Source organism: Oryctolagus cuniculus, chromosome 3 (assembly GCF_964237555.1).
Source record: "Oryctolagus cuniculus chromosome 3, mOryCun1.1, whole genome shotgun sequence".
Classification (NCBI taxonomy): Eukaryota; Metazoa; Chordata; class Mammalia; order Lagomorpha; family Leporidae; genus Oryctolagus; species Oryctolagus cuniculus.
In genome coordinates this window covers 185,246,962-185,266,732 of record NC_091434.1, presented here as the reverse complement: position 1 = coordinate 185,266,732, position 19,771 = coordinate 185,246,962, and the positions used below count along the sequence as shown (strand labels likewise).

General features: G+C 53.1%; 1 protein-coding gene across 2 annotated transcripts in view; it reads right to left on the bottom strand.

Annotated features, from left to right (window-relative positions):
* The window catches only part of SVOPL (SVOP like), a 64,557-nt gene that overhangs the window by 8,132 nt on the left and 36,654 nt on the right, over nt 1–19,771 (bottom strand). For both annotated transcript variants that reach the window (XM_017339011.3, XM_070071447.1), the window contains exons 10-14: nt 13,942–14,015; nt 12,407–12,612; nt 11,685–11,796; nt 10,276–10,357; nt 6,812–6,901 (exon numbers count right to left, since the gene is read on the bottom strand). In XM_017339011.3, coding sequence (XP_017194500.3) covers nt 6,812–6,901; nt 10,276–10,357; nt 11,685–11,796; nt 12,407–12,612; nt 13,942–14,015 — 564 coding nt within the window. The remainder of the gene's footprint in view (nt 1–6,811; nt 6,902–10,275; nt 10,358–11,684; nt 11,797–12,406; nt 12,613–13,941; nt 14,016–19,771) is intronic.

The window sequence follows — 19,771 nt, the reverse complement described above, 5'->3', positions numbered from 1 at the left end:
CCCAGCAGGGGAGGAGAACCATGGCACTTTTGATCACTACAAGAACCTGACTGTAGATATGCACGCAGACGGAGCCTGCAGGGGCTGAGCGTTCCAGATTCCACTGCTGAAGCCCTTCCCCCAGTGTGATGACAGCTGGAGGTGAGGCCTTGGGGGGCACTCAGGTTTGGAGGAGATGATGATGATGATGGGATCAGCACCCTTACCAGAGGAGGTCTGGGGCCGGCGCCGTGGCTCACTAGGTTAACCCTCTGCCTGCCTCACTGGCATCCCATATGGGCGCCGGGTTCTAGTCCCAGCTGCCTCTCCAAGTCCAGCTCTTTGCTGTGGCCCGGGAAGGCAGTGGAGGATGGCCCAAGTGCTTGGGCCCTGTACCCGCATGGGAGACCGGGAGGAAGCACCTGGCTCCTGGCTTTGGATCAGTGCAGCACAGGCCGTGCGGCCATTTGGGGAGTGAACCAACAGAAGGAAGACCTTTCTGTCTCTCACTGTCTATAACTCTACCTGTCAAATAAAAAAGATTAAAAAAAAAAGTGGAGGATGTCCCAGAACCTTCCCTTCGCCACAAGGGTCTTAGTAAGAAGACAGCAACTTGCAAGCCAAGCGTAGAGCCCTCAGCAGGACACAACCTTTTTGGCACCTTGATCTCAATCTCCCAGCCTCTGGAATTGTGAGAAGTTAACATTTAAGTTACCCAACCTGTGGTGTTTTGTTACAGCATCCTGACCAAGACAAGGCCTCCCTGGGAGAGTCACGTAAACCAAGTTTGAGGGTTTTGATCTTTATGCTTGTGGAGGGAGAAGAGAAAAGGTTATGTGTGCAGGAATAAAACAGTATCTTCAGGAATGTGGTGAAGAGGAGGAGGAGGAGTGGGTGCACACAGCTGGGCAGCTGGCCAGTGGGAAGCCATGGTTGTGTGAATTAAGGAGCTGCCGGGGGTGGCAGAGGCGACAGCACAAGGAGGAGCTCAGGGTGCGTCGGAGGTTCAGTCCACGTGATTTGGGAACTGACGCTGGGGAAGAGACAACTTCCAAGCTGACAAGCCGTTCCGGGGAGAAATGGCAGGAGCCCGGCTGCAGACATGCTAGGGTTAACATGCTTGCAAGACATCCAAGTCCAAGAGTTGATGAGTAATTCAGCAGAAGAATCTGGAGGTCAGAAGCAAGGCCTGTCTAGATACACAACCGGAGCGTCAGGAGCCTCCGAGCTCAGCTGATAACAAGTCACACGAGCGATGATAATCCCTGGTGAAGACAAGTGAGAAGAGATAGGGTCTAACATGGAGCCACAAGAAATAGCCTACGATTAAAGAAAGACAAGAGGGAAATATGCCAAGAGAGATCCAGAAGCAGCAGCTGGGCCCAGCCTCCGCCTGCAGCATTGGCATCAGAGCCCCGGCTGCTCACCTCTGATCCAGCTCCTGCTGATGCACCTGGGGAAGCAGTGGAGGCTGGCCCAAGTGCTTGCGCCCCTGCACCCACACAGGAGACCGGGAAGAAGCTCCTGGCTTTGGCCTGGCCCAGCCCTGGCTGTTGCGGCCACCTGAGAGCGCGAACCAGTGAATGGAAGACCTTTTGCTCACTCACTCTCATAAATAAATAAATAAAATCTTCAAAAGCAGCTTCCCTTCTGCCCCAGTGCCCCAGACTCCTGGAGGCAGCCCTGGTGCACCAAAGCTTGTGGATTCCCTTTGCAATCTTGCTGTGCCCAGCCGCCACAGGGCAAGGAGATCACAAGGACACAGGTGAATGAGCTGCCCTCAGGGAGCAGACGGATTGAGGACCATCAGAGCCATGTTCCTGAAGGGGGTGAGGCACCACGGAGGGCGAGGGATTGAAATGACCCTTGGTTAGCTACGTGGAGGTTGCCAGACGGAGCGATGGAAGGAAATGAAGAGAAAGAAACCACTTGAGTTTCACAGGAAAGGGGGGAAGAGACAGCGGGGTTGAGTTCACCATTTGAAGCTGCAGAATTTATGAAGGCTGACAGGAAGCATTTAGAATCAGGGAATGGGCCGAGATCACAGAAATTGTAATTATAAACCTGAAAAACCCAAGAGACTCGAATGAGAAAGCATTCAGCATGAGTTCTATAAGAAATCTACACGAAAAAATACCAATGGCTTTCTAAAATAAAAATAACCAGTTAGAATGCTAAAAAAAAGAAGTGAACAATTAAAGAAAAGTATCCATTCCCAGGATCACTGATAACCCACAAAATGCCTGTGGATGAATTTAGCAGGAAGCTCAGGGTATATTTACACAAAACAACAAAACCCCAGCCAGGGACACAGAAGGAAAACGAAACAAATGGAAAGTGTCTCCGTCTCAGACAGGCAAGCAGTGCCCAGAGCCAGAGTCCGTTTGTGCCCATTCACCCACACGTTCAACAGACTAACAAAGTCTTACTGGGATGCGGCAGCCTGGGGAGGCAGAACCTAACTGACCTTCCATCTCATCAGAACAGCGAGACGGGTGGCCCGGCTGCAGCAGTGACCCGGAAACAGGCGTGAGTGGGGCCTTTCTATTCCATGAGCAAAAGCAGTGATCATGCAGTAAGTGGTGTGGGGACAACCGGGTCATCATTTAGGAAGTCGCTTCCTGCGATAGACCTCAGGCCTCAACAAATGCCAGCGGCCAGGCGTTTGAGAGTGGATGATGCATTCGCTCTGCGGAAACCGATTAAGTTGGACACTTACGATTTGGACGCTTACATATGTATAAGGGAACTCCAAAAAGTTTGTAGAGCAAAGGAATAACATCTAGTCTATTTTGGTGCAAAAACCATTTGAAATTCATATGCAGTTTTTTTTCTCTTCATGTGCATTTTCCAAGAACGTAAAGATCCCTTGTATGCATGGATATAAAAATTTTTGGCACCAGAATAAATTTATCCTTTAATTCCATGCTCCACAAGCTCTTTGCAGCACCTTTGTGTGTTATACGTCACGAAGTTACACTCCCTCCTTCCCTCTAAAAAGGAAGAGACACAGAAGGCCCGGAAGAAAAGAACCCTATTTCACATCTCTAATCCCTGGACCCAGGAATTATAAAGGAAAACACTGAACATTTCAATGTCTATTTGGGGCCAGCGTTGTGGTGTAGTGGTTACACCGCTGCCTGCAGTGCCGGCATCCCGTATGGGCGCCAGTTCAAGTCCCAGCCGCTCCGCTTCCAATCCAGCTCCCTGCTAATGCACCTGGGAAAGCAGCAGCACATAGTCCAATTCCTTGGGCCCCTGCATCCATGTGGGAGACTTGGAAGAAACTCCTGGCTCCTGATCAGCCCAGCTCTGGCCATTGTGGCCATCTGGGGAGTGAACCAGCAGATGGAAGCTCGCTCTCTGCTCCTGCCTCTCTGTAACTCTGCCTTTTAAATAAAGAAAAAAATCTTTAAAAAAATATAGATACATTTCAATGTCTACGAACTTAAAGTTCCTGAGAAAAAGGAGACCATAAATAATGAAGACAGATGAAAAACTGGGTGGAATTATCTGCTATGTGTCAGGAAAATGGTTAAGCTTCTTTGTATACATGAGGCTTCTCAGAAACCAGCGTCTTCAACACCTGTTTGGAAAATGGTCGCGTGCCCAAGAGCTGAAATACACACATGTATATAAGGCAGAAATAACCAAGGAAAACAAGAGCAGAACATGTGGTAGCATTCCTAATTTTAAAAAATACTAATTACAAAGAGGTATCAATTATTGCCAGTGAGATTGGCACAGATAAGACTAACAGAATCATTTGGAAGAAACAAAGTAACAGCACTGGTACCAGTTTCCCAAAAAGACCGTCAGCACAATGCACCAAACTGGAAAATAAGCGACCTCTTGATCCACCAATGCAATCCGAGATTGTGACGATCCCTCAGGAGCCAGTTACACAGTTGGGTAAAACGTGAGCATAATGATGCTCGTGACTGTTACTTACGACAGACCTAAGTACCTGAAGCAGCCTGCACGCTCAGCTACATACAGGACTGAGGCAGTAGCTCAGAAGTGGCTCCGGAGGACGCGCAGAATGCAAGTTACCAGTCTTGAAGGGAGTCCCTTCTAAGTGTGACATGTCGAGAGCAGGAAAGCAGGCTGCAAGCAGTGTACGAGCTATGGTCATACGAAGCACACATGCAAGCATCTTAATTATTTGTAATGTATTTGAAAGGCAGACAGACACGAGAGGGAGGGAGGGAGGGGGAGAGGAGAGGGATTGTCTTCTGTCTGTTGGTTCACTCCCGAATGCCTGCCACAGTCAGGGCTGGGTCAGGCAGAAGCTGGGAGTCTGGGCTTCAACCTGTGTCTCCCACGTGGGTGGCAGGGACCCAGCATCTGAGCCACAACCTCCGCCTCCCCGCGCATTAGCAGGAAGCTGGATGCAGGCATTCCACCGCGGGAGGCTCTGCCAACGCCTGGCCACCGCGTGCGCATTTACACACACGTATATGCGAAGTGACGCTGAAGGGACACTCCAGTAAAGTCTGTACATTTGTTACCTGCCTTTGGGAGTCTCTTCCCCCACTCAAAACACCAGAAACAGACACAAAGCCCCTCTGGGCATTGACAAAGATCCTGAACCCGACCAGGCCTCAGGTTTCCAAGAGTTCAAGGCTGCATTCCTGTCGCCCTGCGGATACGAGAGGGCAGAACCCAGCGAGCAGACCGCGTGGGTCTCACGTGGCCCAGCACCTCTCAGACTGCTGTATTCCCTTCTCCACGTCTACACAAGCCCCTGCCTTCTCCTCCATCCTAATAACACCCAGTCACCTCACACTGGTTCTTCTCCCTGATGGAAACCCATCCTCACCACTTGCACTGGTGTCCAGCTTTCATTGTCTTTGACAGTACAGTTTCTCAGTAAGTTCACTGCTTCTCAGAAACCACTTACGGAAATACTTAATGGATGTGGTTTGGATGCCCGTTAGCCTGTGGATGTCTGTGCTGTGGACGTCTATGCAAGGATCCATTGGTTTCCACGCTTCAGGGGAAGGTCGGGCATTTGAACAAAATCATTGTTCAATTGTGACAAACAGGGTCTTTTGAGACCCTGGAATGATAAAGGGTCGCTTTTATTCTCTGTTATTTCAGAGAGAGAGAGAAACAGAGAAATCTCTCATCTGCTGGTTTACTCCCCAAATGCACACAGCAGCTGGAGCTGGGCCAGGCAGAAGTCAGGAGCCAGGAACTCAATACCAGTATCCCGCGTGCATGGAAAAGAGGTTTTTTAAGTTTTGCTGCAGGTTGCAAATGAACTTCCCCTGACATTTGGAACAGCACTCTTTCCTTGGCTTTTAAGCTTCAGCTCTCACTAAACATTTATATCCCTGGTTGTCTTGAACGACAAGGTGAAACATCTGGATTTGCCCAAGAAAAGTCTTTTGATTATTGCGAAATTTGTATTTGAATAGCACTTGGCCTTATTGTTACAGCCCATTGTCATTGCTGGGCAACCTTTATGGAGTGCTAACTACTGCTATGCATTTATTAATTTCCCATCATCCTCAGGACAAACGCATGTAGTGAGGGTTATTGTTCATCTTCATTCTGCAACGCCAGTGGCATGGAGAGACGAGGGACAGCCACAAGGAGCTGAGAATCCTGCCCTGGTCAGAGGCTGAGCCCAGCAGAGCCCTCAGGCCCAGAAGACCTGCTCCCAGGTGGATTCTTTCCTGATCCACAAACCATCAGAGACAGCAGGGCCTCTGACATAAACACCCACAAACATCCCGGAGATACTCCAGGGATTGAGAGCCAGGAGACTCAATTCCTAATTCAGGTTCGGGAGACAAACCATGCCCCGTCTGGTCATCCAGAAATATTAATATTCTACTCCTTTCTTTTATAATTAGGTTATTTTCTGAAAATAATAAAGATATTTTGAAAAGCACAAGCCATCTTTAAACAAGAGAAATATTCCCAAGGTAGCTAAAGAAAATTAACAGGGGCAAAGTCCTGTTAAATTACAGGAAATCGACATTAAAATCTACTTGGCCCATGACAGCTCCCTTCTCTGAAAGCGTCATTTCTCACCGCTGCTTTGTGTATAAACCCCAGATTCAGCTCAACCGTGGACAGCTGAGAGCCCTGGGGAGTCAGGGCTACTCAGTGTCCCGCCGCGGCCAAGGAAGAGTGTGTGTGCGACCCTGGGATGCCGAGTGCGAGGCTTGCCAAGCACCCCAGTCTTCAAGGAGAGAGGAGGACAGGCTGCTTGCTTGGGAGGAGGTGAGGGGCCCCAGACAGCCCCCCACTGGCACCACCCCGGCCCAGCCTCACTCCTGCCCCCGGATCAGGGGGATTTCCGTCCTTTCCCACCCACAAGAGAACGACCAGTGCCGAGGGTCCACCTGTGTAGCCTCTGGAGCAGTCCTGACCCCGCGGGTCACCCTGCCCCACTCTCTCTCCTGAACCGAGGCTTCCCCTTGGCCCCAGGTCACCTGCATCTGGCTTGCCTGTCACTGCACGTCCCCGTCCCGTGCCACCTGCCTGCTTTCAGCTTGAGCACCTGGCACTTGCAGGCGCTGTTCTCCGCTGTCCAACGCGTCAACTGATTTGACAAACGAAACTCTGAGTTCGAGCCCCGGTCCCTCAGCTGCTCGAGCTCCCTGTGTCAGCCCCTGCTTTGCTTCCTCCCCAACACAAGGCACTCCCTCCTTCCCTGCCTGGCTCCAAGCCGGCTCACAGTGGTGCCGTCCGCTTCCCTCCCCAAACCCATCCAACCTCGCCTCAGGAGACTCCCGAAGCAAGCAGAAACTGTCGGGTGCACCCAGACTCTCCGGGGACCTGGGGCCGCTCTCCCTGTGGGCACTCCCGGCTGTACCTGGGATATGAACGGCGCCACCATCGCTCCGATGCGGCACAGGGAGCCGCTGGTTCCCATCCCCAGAGCACGCATCGTGGTGGGGTAGACCTGCAGGGAGGTGGGAACAGCAAGTGCCAGTCAGTTCCGTCGCTCTTCCCCACCCCGCCCGCCAGGTGGAGCTTGGTGTTTATACAGAACACCAGACATTCTGTTCAGTCACAGAAGACACCAGATGTCCATTTCTCAGCTACAGCAGCTTGACTTTTTACAATAAGTATCAGCAAAGAAACTTGAAATTACCCAAGTGAGCAGTTTCCAAAAATACGCCCAAGTGGATATTCCAAATACAGTTTTAGAAAGGTAATCTTCAGAAGCAGATGGAAGATGTCTGCTTAGGAAATGAAGCTTTTATATGTATGTGCGGTCCTGCTGAATGGAAAGGAAATACTTCCCCCAAAACAGTGATCCCATGACATTTTTTTTAAAGAGGTATTTATTGAAGGCAGAGAGAGACCCTCCATCTGCTGGCTCACTACCCAGATGGCAGCAGCAGCCAGGGCTGGGACAGGCCGAAGCCAGGAGCCTGGGTCTCTCCGGGTGGTGAGCGTCCAGGCACTTGGGCCATCTGCTGCTGCTTTTCCCAGGCCATTAGCAGGGAGCTGACCAAGTGCCCATGTGGGATCCCAGCACCGCAGGAGTGGCTTAACCTGCTGGGCCGCAGCGCGGAGCCTGATGGAAATTCTGATACAGACACAGTGGGAAGAACTGACCAGGCCGCTGCTGCCCACTCACAGGCGCTCGTCAAATCCATGACCTCTGCGTGTTGCAGACTCTATGGTACAGCCCACTTTTTTGCTACAAGTGTTTTACATTTATAGCAAAACCTCATTAACCTGTACTGCGTGAGTCGGAATTCTTACAGGAACTGGCAGAAGTCTAATAAGTCAGGAAGTATTTAATAAATAGAGGGAAAATGTTTTATAGAACAGAACGGTTTCTCGGACTCGTGGAGCACTTCCTGGCTGGTCTGTGCGCTGGCTTTGCTAAGTTTTTAGAGTCGATTTACTGAAGCAAAGCGCGGCCCCTTCTGCTCTCATCAGCCGCCATGTACAAGCGCAAAGCGAGCAGCTCTCCGGCCCGGAGGACAGCCCTCACCGAGAGGGGAGAGCCCGGCCCCAGTGTCGCCCTGGAGCTCTATGAGTCAATCCCATGTCTAGTTCCTGAAAAGTCAGACTGCGGGCTACGACTGGAAATCAGCAGTTTAGATCCACGGTGATCTCAGCTCTAACATCAACCAAGCTTTTTGTCCGTGTGTTGAGTCATCTGGCAAACGAAGTGATAGGGGGCTATATCAAAGGTACGTACCTTTGGACTGTTTCACAAAGGTTATAAAAACTTAGAAATTTATCCTTGAAATGAACAAATTCCAAAATATTCATTTGGTTGAATATTCCAAATACAACTTCACCGGCACACTATGTCTTACACATTTTGTAGGTTCATAAACCCACGAGATCATCTCAGATTTTAGCCATGAACTCAATGAAGCTCGGGGGGCAGGCACTCGGCCTGGCAGCTAAGATGCCGCGAGGACACCTCCACCCGATTCCGCAGTGCCCGCCTCCGACACCGGCTCCAGCCGCCTCCTCGGCAGGTCCTGGAGGCACCGGCTTCCTGCCACCCTCGTGGGAGACTGGCATTGAATGCCCAGCTCCCAGCTGGGCCTGGCCCTGTGCATCACAGGCATTAGGAGCGAACCAACGGACAGGGGTGCTCCATTTCTGTCTCTCAGAGAAGCAAATACATGGGAGAGTACGTGTATTTCCAGTATCTCATGAGTTCCTATTTTAATTTGTGTGGAGGAGACAGAGTACTTTTCTCCATGGCTTCCATGACGTCAAGCCGTGATCGGAACAGACTGCCCACGTCCTGAGAAGAACGTAGCTTCATCCTCCCCACGGTACTGGCTCCAGGAATGACAGAGCCAGTTAAAACCCCAGCAAGTTTCCTAGCCAGGGTTGTTTCATTCCTGGGAGTATTAACTCTTTTGTTTTTAATTTATTTGAAAGCTGAGAGAAGAGACCTCCTACACGGTGGTGCCCTCCCCTGTGGCCCACGACCACCAAAGCTGGGCCAGGCCATAGCCGGGAATGGGGGATTCAGTCCAGCTCTCCTACACGGGTGCAGGGCCCCACGCACTTGGCTAGGGCTCCTGCCCCAGGGTGCACATTAGCATGAGGTTAGAACAGGGGGCGGAGCAGGATCTGAGCCCAGGACCCTCCACGGGACGCGGCATCCGCTCAGCAGCACCAGCGCCCACAACGAGCGCTAGTTCTTCACGAGGAGCCTGCAGCCAGCTCAGGCAGCGCCTCACGGGAATCCAGAGTAAATCACACGCACATTCAAACTTACGCTGTCTGCAGAAAAGAACCAGTGGCAGGGAACGCCACCTTCCGGGAGGACGTATTTGGGAAACAGATTCTGATTTCACAAAAAGGGAGGAGTGAGGAGCCCCCCATGTTAGCAGGTGACACCTCCTGGTCCGGGCTTGACGCTGGGGCAGTGAGGCATTTTCCACACGCGTGACGTTTCGTGAGAAGGGAGGGGCCTATCGTTCCTCGCACAGACTGGCTTTCAACAGTGACTGCGGTGGGGTGGGCAGCTCGGTGCGTCAGGTGGAGCTGGCACTTGCCACGCCAGCAGCCCGCATCGGGTTTGAGTCTGGGTGCTGCACAGCCAATGCAGCTCCCTGCTAATGCACCTGGGAAAGCAGCAGAAGATGGCCAAAGGCTTGGGCCCCTGTACCCACGTGAGAGACCTGGATGGAATTCCTGGCTCCTGCCTTTGGCTTGGTCCAGACCTGGCTATTGCACCCATTTGGGGAGCAAATCAATGCACTGAAGATCTCTCTCTCTCTCTCTGTTGCTCTGCCTTTCAAATAAATAAATAAGTCTTTAAAAAATAATAATAAGGGGCCGGCACTGTGGCACAACAGGTAAAGCCACCGCCTGCAGTGCCGGCATCCCATATGGGCGCCAGTTCGAGTCACAGCTGCTCCACTTCTTATTCAGCTCTCTGCTGTGGCCTGGGAAGGCAGTGGACAATGGCCCAGGTGCTTGGGCCCTGCACCCACGTGGGAGACCTGGAGGAAGCTCCTGGCTCCGGGCTTTGGATCAGCCAGCTCTGGCCGTTGCAGTCATTTGGGATGTGAAACAGAACATGGAAGAATTTTCTCTCTCTCTGCCTCTGCCCCTCTATAACTCTGCCTTTAAAAAATAAGATCAAATCAAACTCATTGAAGCACACATAGCCCTTTAAAAAAATAATGAAAGAAGGGGGAACCTACAGCAAGCACAATTCTTGGTGTCATTTTAACGTGAGGTCTTGAGAAAACTGTCAAAGGTCAGCAGAAGCCAGGGATGCATCACGCCCTTCCCAACAGCTCGCCTTGGACGACCACGCACCCCTTCAGGAAAACTCACCTCGGCAGTGTAAATGTAGATGGTGTTGAAGTTTGCTGCCACCAGGGCCCTCAGCATGAAGAGGAAGCCAATCAGGCCCGCACTGGAGAGGAGGAGGCGGAAGGAAGTTCTAACAGGCGCCTGGAGGGCTTCCCGGGCCCCTCCCCGCGCACGAGAGATGCTGGAGCCACTCGCAGTCCAGAGCCCACAGGGGGCGCTGTGCCTCCACTGGCCTGACCGTGGGGGTCCTCAGGTCGGCCTCCCAGGCTGCTCCCTTGGCCTCTCCACTCCCCCGGCTAAGCCCTTCCACCCTGGCCCTCCAGTGGGCCCACTCTGTCTGCCACCACCCCTTGCAAAGCGGTGTGGACAGTGCAGAGTAACTGATGGACAGTCATCGCCCAGCTTCCGGAAGGCATTGGTTCCAGGCTTCCCTTAAAGACACAAAATCCCGCGGCTGGCGTTATGGCTCAGAGGGTTAAGCACCGCCTATGATCCCAGCATTTCAGATGCCGGTTTGAACTCCAGCCGCTCCATTTCCAATCCAGCTCCCTGCTAAAGTGCACGGGAAGGTGGCGGAAGATGGTTCAAGTGCTTGGGGCCCTGCTACCCATGCGGGAACCCAGATGAAGCTCCTGGCTCCTGGCCCCTACCTGGACCAGCCCCAGACAGGGTGCCCATTTGGGAGTGAACCAGTGGATGGAAGATTCTCCCTTTCTCTGCCTTTCAACTATTTTTTAAAATGATACAAAAATCTATGGCTGCTCATTGCCTTATTTAAAATAGCATTGCATTTGCATAGAATTTATGTACACCCTCCAGGATACTTTAAATCATCTCTAGATCCCTAATAATACCTAATATGATGCAAACACTATGAAAATAGTTGTTACACTGCACTGTTTAGGGAATGATAGAAGACATCTGTTCATGGTTAATAGAGATGCACATCTCCTCCTCTTAGTATTTTCACTTGGCGATTGGTAGACTCTGCAGATCAGAACCCCAGGATCAGAGGCCTGACTGTGTATTACATTCGGGCCTCTCTGGGGTTGCAAGCCAATTGTGCAATGAACTTCACACGACAGGTACGTTATCCGTATCACCAAGCTACCATGGTGTGGGTACAGATAACTCAGCAAACAAGGGTCCCAGGTCTCCAGGAAGCTTCGCTTAGGGGAAGTGTTTCGGTGGACAAAGCGAGGACACCAATGCTGGTGCCCACTTCCTTGGGAGCCCAGGTGGGGCAAGAGCAGCAGGAAGTGGGAGTGGGAGATCCCGGGCAAGACCTCTCCAGTCAAACAAGCAGCCCACTCGCTACGCTCCCTGGGGAAAGGGAGTGTTCCCTGCCCGTACTGAGTGCCGGAAGTCAGGAGACCCCGTGAGAAAACCACCGCACAGACTCGTTTTGAAGGAACCCAAGAGGGAGATACCTTGACGTGCAGATATTGAGGAGAAGGAAGAATAGCGCTGTGCATCCCATGGTGATCGAGAGGCTGAGCCGTCTTCCCAGGAAATTGATGCCCAAGATATTTAAAGGATTCACTAGGAAGCAAACAGCAAAGACAATTAATCCCCGGGACCTTGGAACACAAGTGGCATCTGCAACAGTGCCACGGGCTCCTCCTCACATGCACTGAAACCTCGCGAGGGTTCCAGCCCAAGCCAGCCACACTGTCAGCCTCATGACTCCAACATACTCCCCCGTGTGGGTACGAGTGACAAGCCCTGGCACGCGTGAGAGGCACCCTCCGTCCAGAGGCTTATTCCACCCCTCGGTTCTGCGGGAGACTGCTGACCTAGGTCTGTATTGTCAACGTTTTATACTGTTTTCCACCAGCTTCAAGGTGCCGGGAAGTTTTCAGTACCCTCACTTCAAGTCAACTAGAATAGAAATAATGTTGCCAATTAAAATCTCTCAAGCCCTTGAAGACACAGCCCCGTTTCAGAGCTGTTAAATGTGGGGGAAATGCATCCTAGAACAGATACAAGACTGTGATCCCCTAGGCTTCTGTCCACACCAGTCCACACTGGAGCCACGTCGGTGTGATCTGGGGACTTGGTCATCCAGCGAGCACAAGCCATGGCACAGGTCACACTTCTCTCCTCCCACACCCAAGACAGAGAGGGACCCAGCGCACAGAGAGACATTTACAAGCAATTTCGCCAACGGTGCTGATGATCATGGTCTGGTAATCAGAGGGGGCGAACATGTGACAGTGGCAGGGGTGCTGGCTCTCCTCCGAGTCCCCCCCAGTCACCACAACTTCCGAGTCCGACTTCGAGCCACAGACCAGGTCCCGCTCCAAGAGTTCTGCACTGGCCAGGATAACCCCATAGTAGGCGAAAGAGATCCCCAGCCTGGAAATGAGAGAAGAACATCTGTGGGCAAAGCTTCTACCACACCTGCAGGACAAGTGGCATCACGGGGAGCACGCAAGGAAGGCGTCACCAGTGGAAGGACACAGCATGGAAGGCAAAGGGCACAGGAAGCCCAGCTCTCCTGTCAACCACGAAACCACAGCACTCACAGAAATGTCTGCTGCCAACAGGTGTGCACTTGCACGTGGTACAGCCTAGGAGTGAACCAGTGGAGAGGAGACCTCTCCCTCCTCCCTCCCACTCTTCTCCCTCTCTCTCTCTCTGCAAAAGTACTTAGAAATCCATGCATAGTTTCTTCACAATATTCATTTTCCATGAACTTTTTCAAGACCCCTTGTATGCATGGATTTCAAAGTTTTTTTGTACCAAGATAAACTTGCCTTTGAATTCCATTTCCACAAACTTTTGGAAGCATCCTTGTACATGTTATGTAGACATAACTGGTTGGATAAGTATATAGCTCTAGATTGCAAATTTCCCCTCTCAGCTGGCAGCTCACCTAACAGGTTCTCCATGACACCGAGTTCCTCATCTAATGGGAAACTCATCCCTCGCTGTTCACTTGCCACTCGTGTGTCCTGTTGAGGAAATCCCCACCGACTCAAGGGCACCATGCAGAGAAGCGCAGCGAGGACCACTCAGGTGCATCCCACTGAAGCAGGCCTGGGGACCCACAGGGCCGTCTCTGGGACGTCCGGACAGAGACCAGGCTGCAGAAGGTGAGAGGCGAGCTAGGGGCTCCTTCAAAGAAATCACAAGACTGGCTGTAGACCATCTTGGTCTTTCCCGTCTCTTTTTAAGGACTTGAACCACTTTTTTTTTTTTTTTTTTTTTTTGACAGGCAGAGTGGACAGTGAGAGAGAGAGAGACAGAGAGAAAGGTCTTCCTTTGCCGTTGGTTCACCCTCCAATGGCCGCCGCTGCTGGCGCGCTGCAACCGGAGCACGGCGCCGATCCGATGGCAGGAGCCAGGTACTTATCCTGGTCTCCTATGGGGTGCAGGGCCCAAGGACTTGGGCCATCCTCCACTGCACTCCCTGGCCACAGCAGAGAGCTGGCCTGGAAGAGGGGCAACCGGGACAGAACCGGTGCCCCGACTGGGACTAGAACCTGGTGTGCCGGCGCCGCAAGGCGGAGGATTAGCCTAGTGAGTCGCGGTGCCGGCCAATCCACTTGTTTTTGTTGGTGGCAGTTCCGGTGTCCTTAGAGAAAGCGCTGCTGGCTACGGTTGGGGTTGGTCCTGCGCCCAGGGTGGATTCACTTCAGCGGGTGCCCATTTAGACAGGTTCTGAAATAGTCACATTCTTACCATATGACCCAGATCTGCAGCGTGGTCCGTAAGTACTTAGCATCCAGTAAGTCTGCAAATCTTCCTCTGTTTTCCTGGGTGATGGGAAGGGAAGACGGAATCCATTGAGCAGCCTAAGGATGACCAAGGCTGTGTCCAGAGTTTGAGATCAGAGAACCAAACGCGCATGCAGGAACCAGACCCTGGGTAACTGTTTTCCACACATTCATCTCTGCCACTCAGGCCTTGGGCTTGTCATTCTCAACCGCAAGGAGCCAAACCCAGGGAACTCGAGGTTCTAACCCTTTCTCCCTCCTCCTCCTCACCAGCGCTGTGCAGGGAGGGGGACTTGGGGGGAGAGTCCTACATTCACGTTAAAATGAAACATCAAGAATAAGCAAGAGGCTGTGTGAGGTGATGGTGGAAGTGTGAAAGGGAGCAAAACGGCCGACGTCTCCGTCTCCAGGGGCAGGCATCGGACGCATCCTTGTCCGTCCTCCGGGCCCATTCCAACACCTCTGGATGAAGTAGTCGGGATGGGCTGCGGACAACCGCGCAGAGGGTTTCCAGGTGTGGCGAGGACGCTCCATCTGATACACAGCACCTTCTCTCACAGAATCTCCAGGGAGGCTGCAGCGTGGCCCGGGGTCTCCCGCATGCTGTGGCCACAGACAGAGCTTGAAGGGGACTTGGAGGCCTTGGCTCCCAGGGCTCTGATGCAGCTCCTGGAGGGCTCTGGGGCTGAGTGCGGCAAGCAAAGCCCCCGCTTTCACCCGAGTTAACTAACAGGCTTTGCCTCCTCATCGCCTGCACAACCCTGACCAACAAAGAGTACGTGGCCCATGAGGCCGGCCCCGTGGCACAGTGGACGAAGCAGCCACCGCGATGTTCACATTATACAAGAGGGCCGTTTGAGTCCCAGCTGCTCCACTTCCCATCCAGCTCCCTAATGCACCTGGGAAAGCAGAAGATGACCCAAGTGCTTGGGCCCCTGCTCCCACGTGGGAGACCTGGAGGAAGCTCCTGGCTCCTGGCTTCGGATCAGTTTAGCTCTGGCTGTTGCTGCCATTTGGGGAGTGAACCAGCAGATGGAAGACCTCTCTCCTCTAACTGTAACTCTTTCAAATAAATAAAACTTTAAACAATTACGTGGCCCAGAGAGGGTAAGTCTTACCTAAGGCCACACAGCCACTGAGAGCAGCCTAGCACCCAGGTCTCCGAAGCCCAGACCTGAGGCTTGCCCGTCCACCCCTCCCCGGCCCCATGAGTTCAGCTATGACTGTGCTGAGTGTCACTGAGAGGCCACAGAGCTGAACTTAGTGAATCTTAAATTTTTTTTTTTTTTTTTTTGACAGGCAGAGTGGACAGTGAGAGAGAGAGAGACAGAGAGAAAGGTCTTCCTTTGCCGTTGGTTCACCCTCCAATGGCCGCCGCGGCCAGTGCGATGCGACCGGCGCACCGCGCTGATCCGATGGCAGGAGCCAGGAGCCAGGTGCTTTTCCTGGTCTCCCATGGGGTGCAGGGCCCAAGCACCTGGGCCATCCTCCACTGCACTCCCGGGCCACAGCAGAGGGCTGGCCTGGAAGAGGGGCAACCGGGACAGAATCCGGCGCCCCGACCGGGACTAGAACCCAGTGTGCCGGCGCCGCTAGGCGGAGGATTAGCCTAGTGAGCCGTGGCGCCGGCCTAAATTTCATTCTAAAAAAACATTTGGTTCGGAAGCTTTGGCTCTAAACCAAATGGGAGAACCTGTTCATCTCACCTCCAGAGCGGCCCCTGCTCCGCCCTGCATCTCCGAGCCCTGGAGCCTAGCTGCCGAGGCGCCACCGCGCGAGGCCTCCTCCTGCTCATCCCATGTCCAGCTCAGTCCCCTTGAGGCGCCTCGCCCTGCCTGGCTCAGTCCCACCCACACCACTCACCAGACGCCGCTAGGCCCCTGGGCTCCGTTCAGTGACCCATTTCCATGTGGTGCTCATCTCAGCACCAGACAGGGACTGGAAGGCAGTTCTGTCTGCACAGGGCCACTGTCGACACCGGACTGTGCAGAGGGACAAAAGCGTCTCACGGGCTTGGAGAGGGAGGGGGGAGGAGGAAGGAAGGGGATAGAGAAGGCGGGAGTAGGTGGGGGGCACAGAGGCATTAGGTGGGAGAGGAGAGGTGGGGAGGGGACAGAGGTGCAGGAGGAGGGCGAGCTTGGGGCGGGGAAGGCGGGAGGAGGGGGGCAGGGAGGTGTTAGGTGGGAGAGGAGAGGTGGGGAGGGGAGGAGGTGGAGGAGCGTGGGGCGGGGAAGGCGGGAGGAGGGGGGCACGGAGGTGTTAGGTGGGAGAGGAGAGGTGGGGAGGGGACAGAGGTGCAGGAGGAGCGTGGGGCAGGGGAGGCGGGAGGGGGGAGGGCACGAGGGCACGGAGAGTTAGGTGGGAGAGGAGAGGTGGGGAGGGGACAGAGGTGCAGGAGGAGGGCGAGCGTGGGGTGGGGAAGGCAGGAGGAGGGGCCACAGTTAGGCGGGAGAGGAGAGGTGGGGAGGGAACAGAGGTGCAGGAGGAGCGTGGGGCGGGGAAGGCGGGAGGAGGGGGGCAGGGAGGTGTTAGGTGGGAGAGGAGAGGTGGGGAGGGGACAGAGGTGCAGGAGGAGCGTGGGGTGGGGAAGGCGGGAGGGCAGGGAGGTGTTAGGTGGGAGAGGAGAGACAGGTAGGGGACGAGGTGCAGGAGGAGGGAGAGCGTGGGGCGGGGAAGGCAGGATGTGGACGAGCAGGCCTGGAGGAAGAGCAGGAGAGGGGATGGAACAGGAGCCTGAGGGCTCCTCCGTCTCGCAGCCGCTGTCCCTGCACCTGCTTCTCGGGGCGCACAACAAAAACCAGGCTGGGCCGCCTGATCGGAGTGCTGACCCCGCTGCAAGTTCTCAGTATGCTAAGGTTTACTTTGCGCCACTGATTTCATTTATACTGTTGACAACCGAACTCCACTTAAAGATTATGTCCACTCTCTACCATGCACAATGGCTCCATTTATTCAGCCTCGCTTGGCAAGCAATTAGCCCTCCCACCATGCTTTGCGTGCTAAGATGTGGCTGTGGGTACCATGGGAGCAAGGCAGAAGTTACCTGACGGGGATATCGTAGCCGCCTGAATTCTGAACCCACAAGAGCTTATTTTCAAAGTTCGGGAAATAGACTAATAGAGCCCTCGCAATCCTTGGGAAGAAAGCTCAGGTTTCCTGCTCCGCTATCAGGTTCCGGAAAACACGGAAGTACGGGAAGCAAAGTGCGAATACCTTACCTAAGCACAGTTATGAGCGGGAAGAATGTCCGGGGTGCTCAGTCCTCGTGAGTTCCGATTACTGCGCACGTGCTGTCCTACACTCAGCCGCAGCCCAGGGTGGGACTTGGTGCAGCAGTTACGATTTCACTGGGCGGGGGGGCATCGTGGTGCAGCAGGCAAACCCGCCAATCCTCATGGGCACCTGTGTGTGCCCCAGCCGCCCCACTTCCAATTGTGCTCCCTGGTAAGAGCCTGGGATAGCCATGGAAGATGTCCCAAGTGCTGGGGCCCCTGCCACCACGTGGGAGACCCAGATGAAGCTCCTGGCTTTGGCTGGCCATTACAGTCGTCTGGGGAGTGAACAGTGGGTGGAAAGTCTGTCTCTGTCTCTAATAATCTTTAGAAACAACATAAAGGTCACCCAGGACACCTGCACCACAGCTCCTTTCCTTCAGCCCCAGCTCCCTGCTAGCACCCATCGGAGAAGCAACAAGCGACAGCTCCTGCTAGCACCCAGTGGAGATGAAAGCCAGTGACAGCTCAGGTATCTGGGCACCTGCCACCCACACAAGAGCCCTGAGTTCCAGTCTCTTGGCTTTGATCTGGCCCAGCCCTGGTTGTTGTAGGCATTTAGGGAGTGAACCAGCAGAGAGAGATCTTCTCTCTGCCTTTCAAAGAAATAAAATTTAATTAAAAAAAAAAAAAAGTAAAAACGAGTTTAAAAGTCAATAGATCAAATCTTAACACACACACACACACACACACCACCAACCAAACACCCCAAATCTGCAGGCCAGGTCCTGCACCCGTCTCAGCTCCAGGACAGGCTCTCCCCGGCCACGCCAGCCCCGATGGGGCCAACAGCTTTTCCCTGTACTGCTGGTGTCCTTGTACTGGTGCCGAGGGCTCTTCACTCTGCCAGACGCCTGATACGCTTGCATTTCGCCCTCCTCCTATCCCTGACCTATGTGCTCTCTGTCAAATGACTGATGAAGACACGGAAGGCCTTGAATGCCAGGGTGAGAATTCAGGCTTCACCCAGCTGCCATGGCGGGGGTGGGGGTGGGGCGCTAACAGTCCTGAGCAGATGGGATGGATGTGTCATTTGAAGCATGTCTGACAGTTGTGCTGGGCAAGATCACACAGGTATGAGCTGAGGAGTTGGCTGAAGATACAAAGATTGTGTGAGAGGCCGGTGCTGTGGTATAGCAGGTAAAGCCACTGCTGGCAATGCTGGCATCCCATATGCATGCCAGTTCGAGTCCCAGCTTCTCCACTTCCAATCCAGCTCCCTGCTAACGTGCCTGGGAAAGCAGAAGATGACCCAAGTCCCTGGGCCATTGCACCCAGGTGGGAGACCTGGAAGAGGCTCCAGGCTCCTGCCCAGCCCAGCTCCAGCTGTTGCAGCCATTTGGAGAGTGAACCAGCAAATCAAAGATGTGTGTCTCCCTCTCTATCTAACTCTGCTTTTCAAATAAAAAATCTTAAACTATTGGGTGATTGCGCCAGTGAGCCCTGGGAGCTGGGCGAGTGTGGTGGTGGGGAGACGCTGGAGTCAGTGGGGACGCAGCGGAGTGAGAAGACCGCAGACCACGCTGGCTGGGGATGCGAAGCGAGAAGCACCAGGCACAGCGCGGCACAGTTCTGCACACGCAGCTCCACAGCGCAGCACAGGCGCAGGCGAGAGGGAGCGGGGAGGGACCTCCTAACGGGTACCGTGTCTGAGCTGATTTGTAAAGTTAATAGTAGCGACAGCTACCCAACATTGTCACCATATCTGATGCCACTGAATTCAACATGTAAAAACAGTTTAAAAGGCAAATTTTCTATTATGTGTATTTTATAATGATTCTTTAAAAAGATTTATGTTTTTGAAAAGCAGAATGAGAAGAGAGAGGTTTTTCCATCTCCTGGTTCATTTTCCAAATAGCTGTAACAGCTAGGGCTGGGCCACCAGGGTCTCCATCGTCCTCTGCCTCCCCAGGTGCATTAGCAGGGAGCTGTAGGAAGTGGAGCAGCCAGGACTCGAACCTGCACTCCAAGATGGGATGCCAGTCCCTGAAGCAGGGGCTTAACCACAATGCTGCCCCTAACCATGGTTTTTAACAAGAAAATATGAAGGAAGGAAGAAAAGATGGAAGCAGCTTCACAAAGCTGACTGGAAGAAGACACGGAGTTCTGTTTCACACCAGATGAACCCGGGCTTTATGCACTTCTCAACTCCAACCTGAATATGAAGGTACTTCAAAAAGTTTGGAAAGTAGAATTAAATGAATTATTACAGGTGTCTTCAAGAAATTCATTCAAAACATGTATTATGAAAAAACCTGCATTTTTATAAAATTTTGCACCAAAAAAGCTTTTATTCCATTTTTCTATGACCTTTCTAACGTCCCACCACATCCTATGGAGAGAGAAAGATGTAGAGCTGGAACACAGACGTAGACCAGGACTGAATACTTGGGGGCCAGCCGAGCCCCCAGATGTGCCCAATCTTCATGTCAGAGATGTTGCTTGCTATTCCCCAAACAACTTCTTCAACAAGTTCCCAAGAGATTCTGTGAGAACAGGTGCACTGGGCCAGCAGAAAGCTGG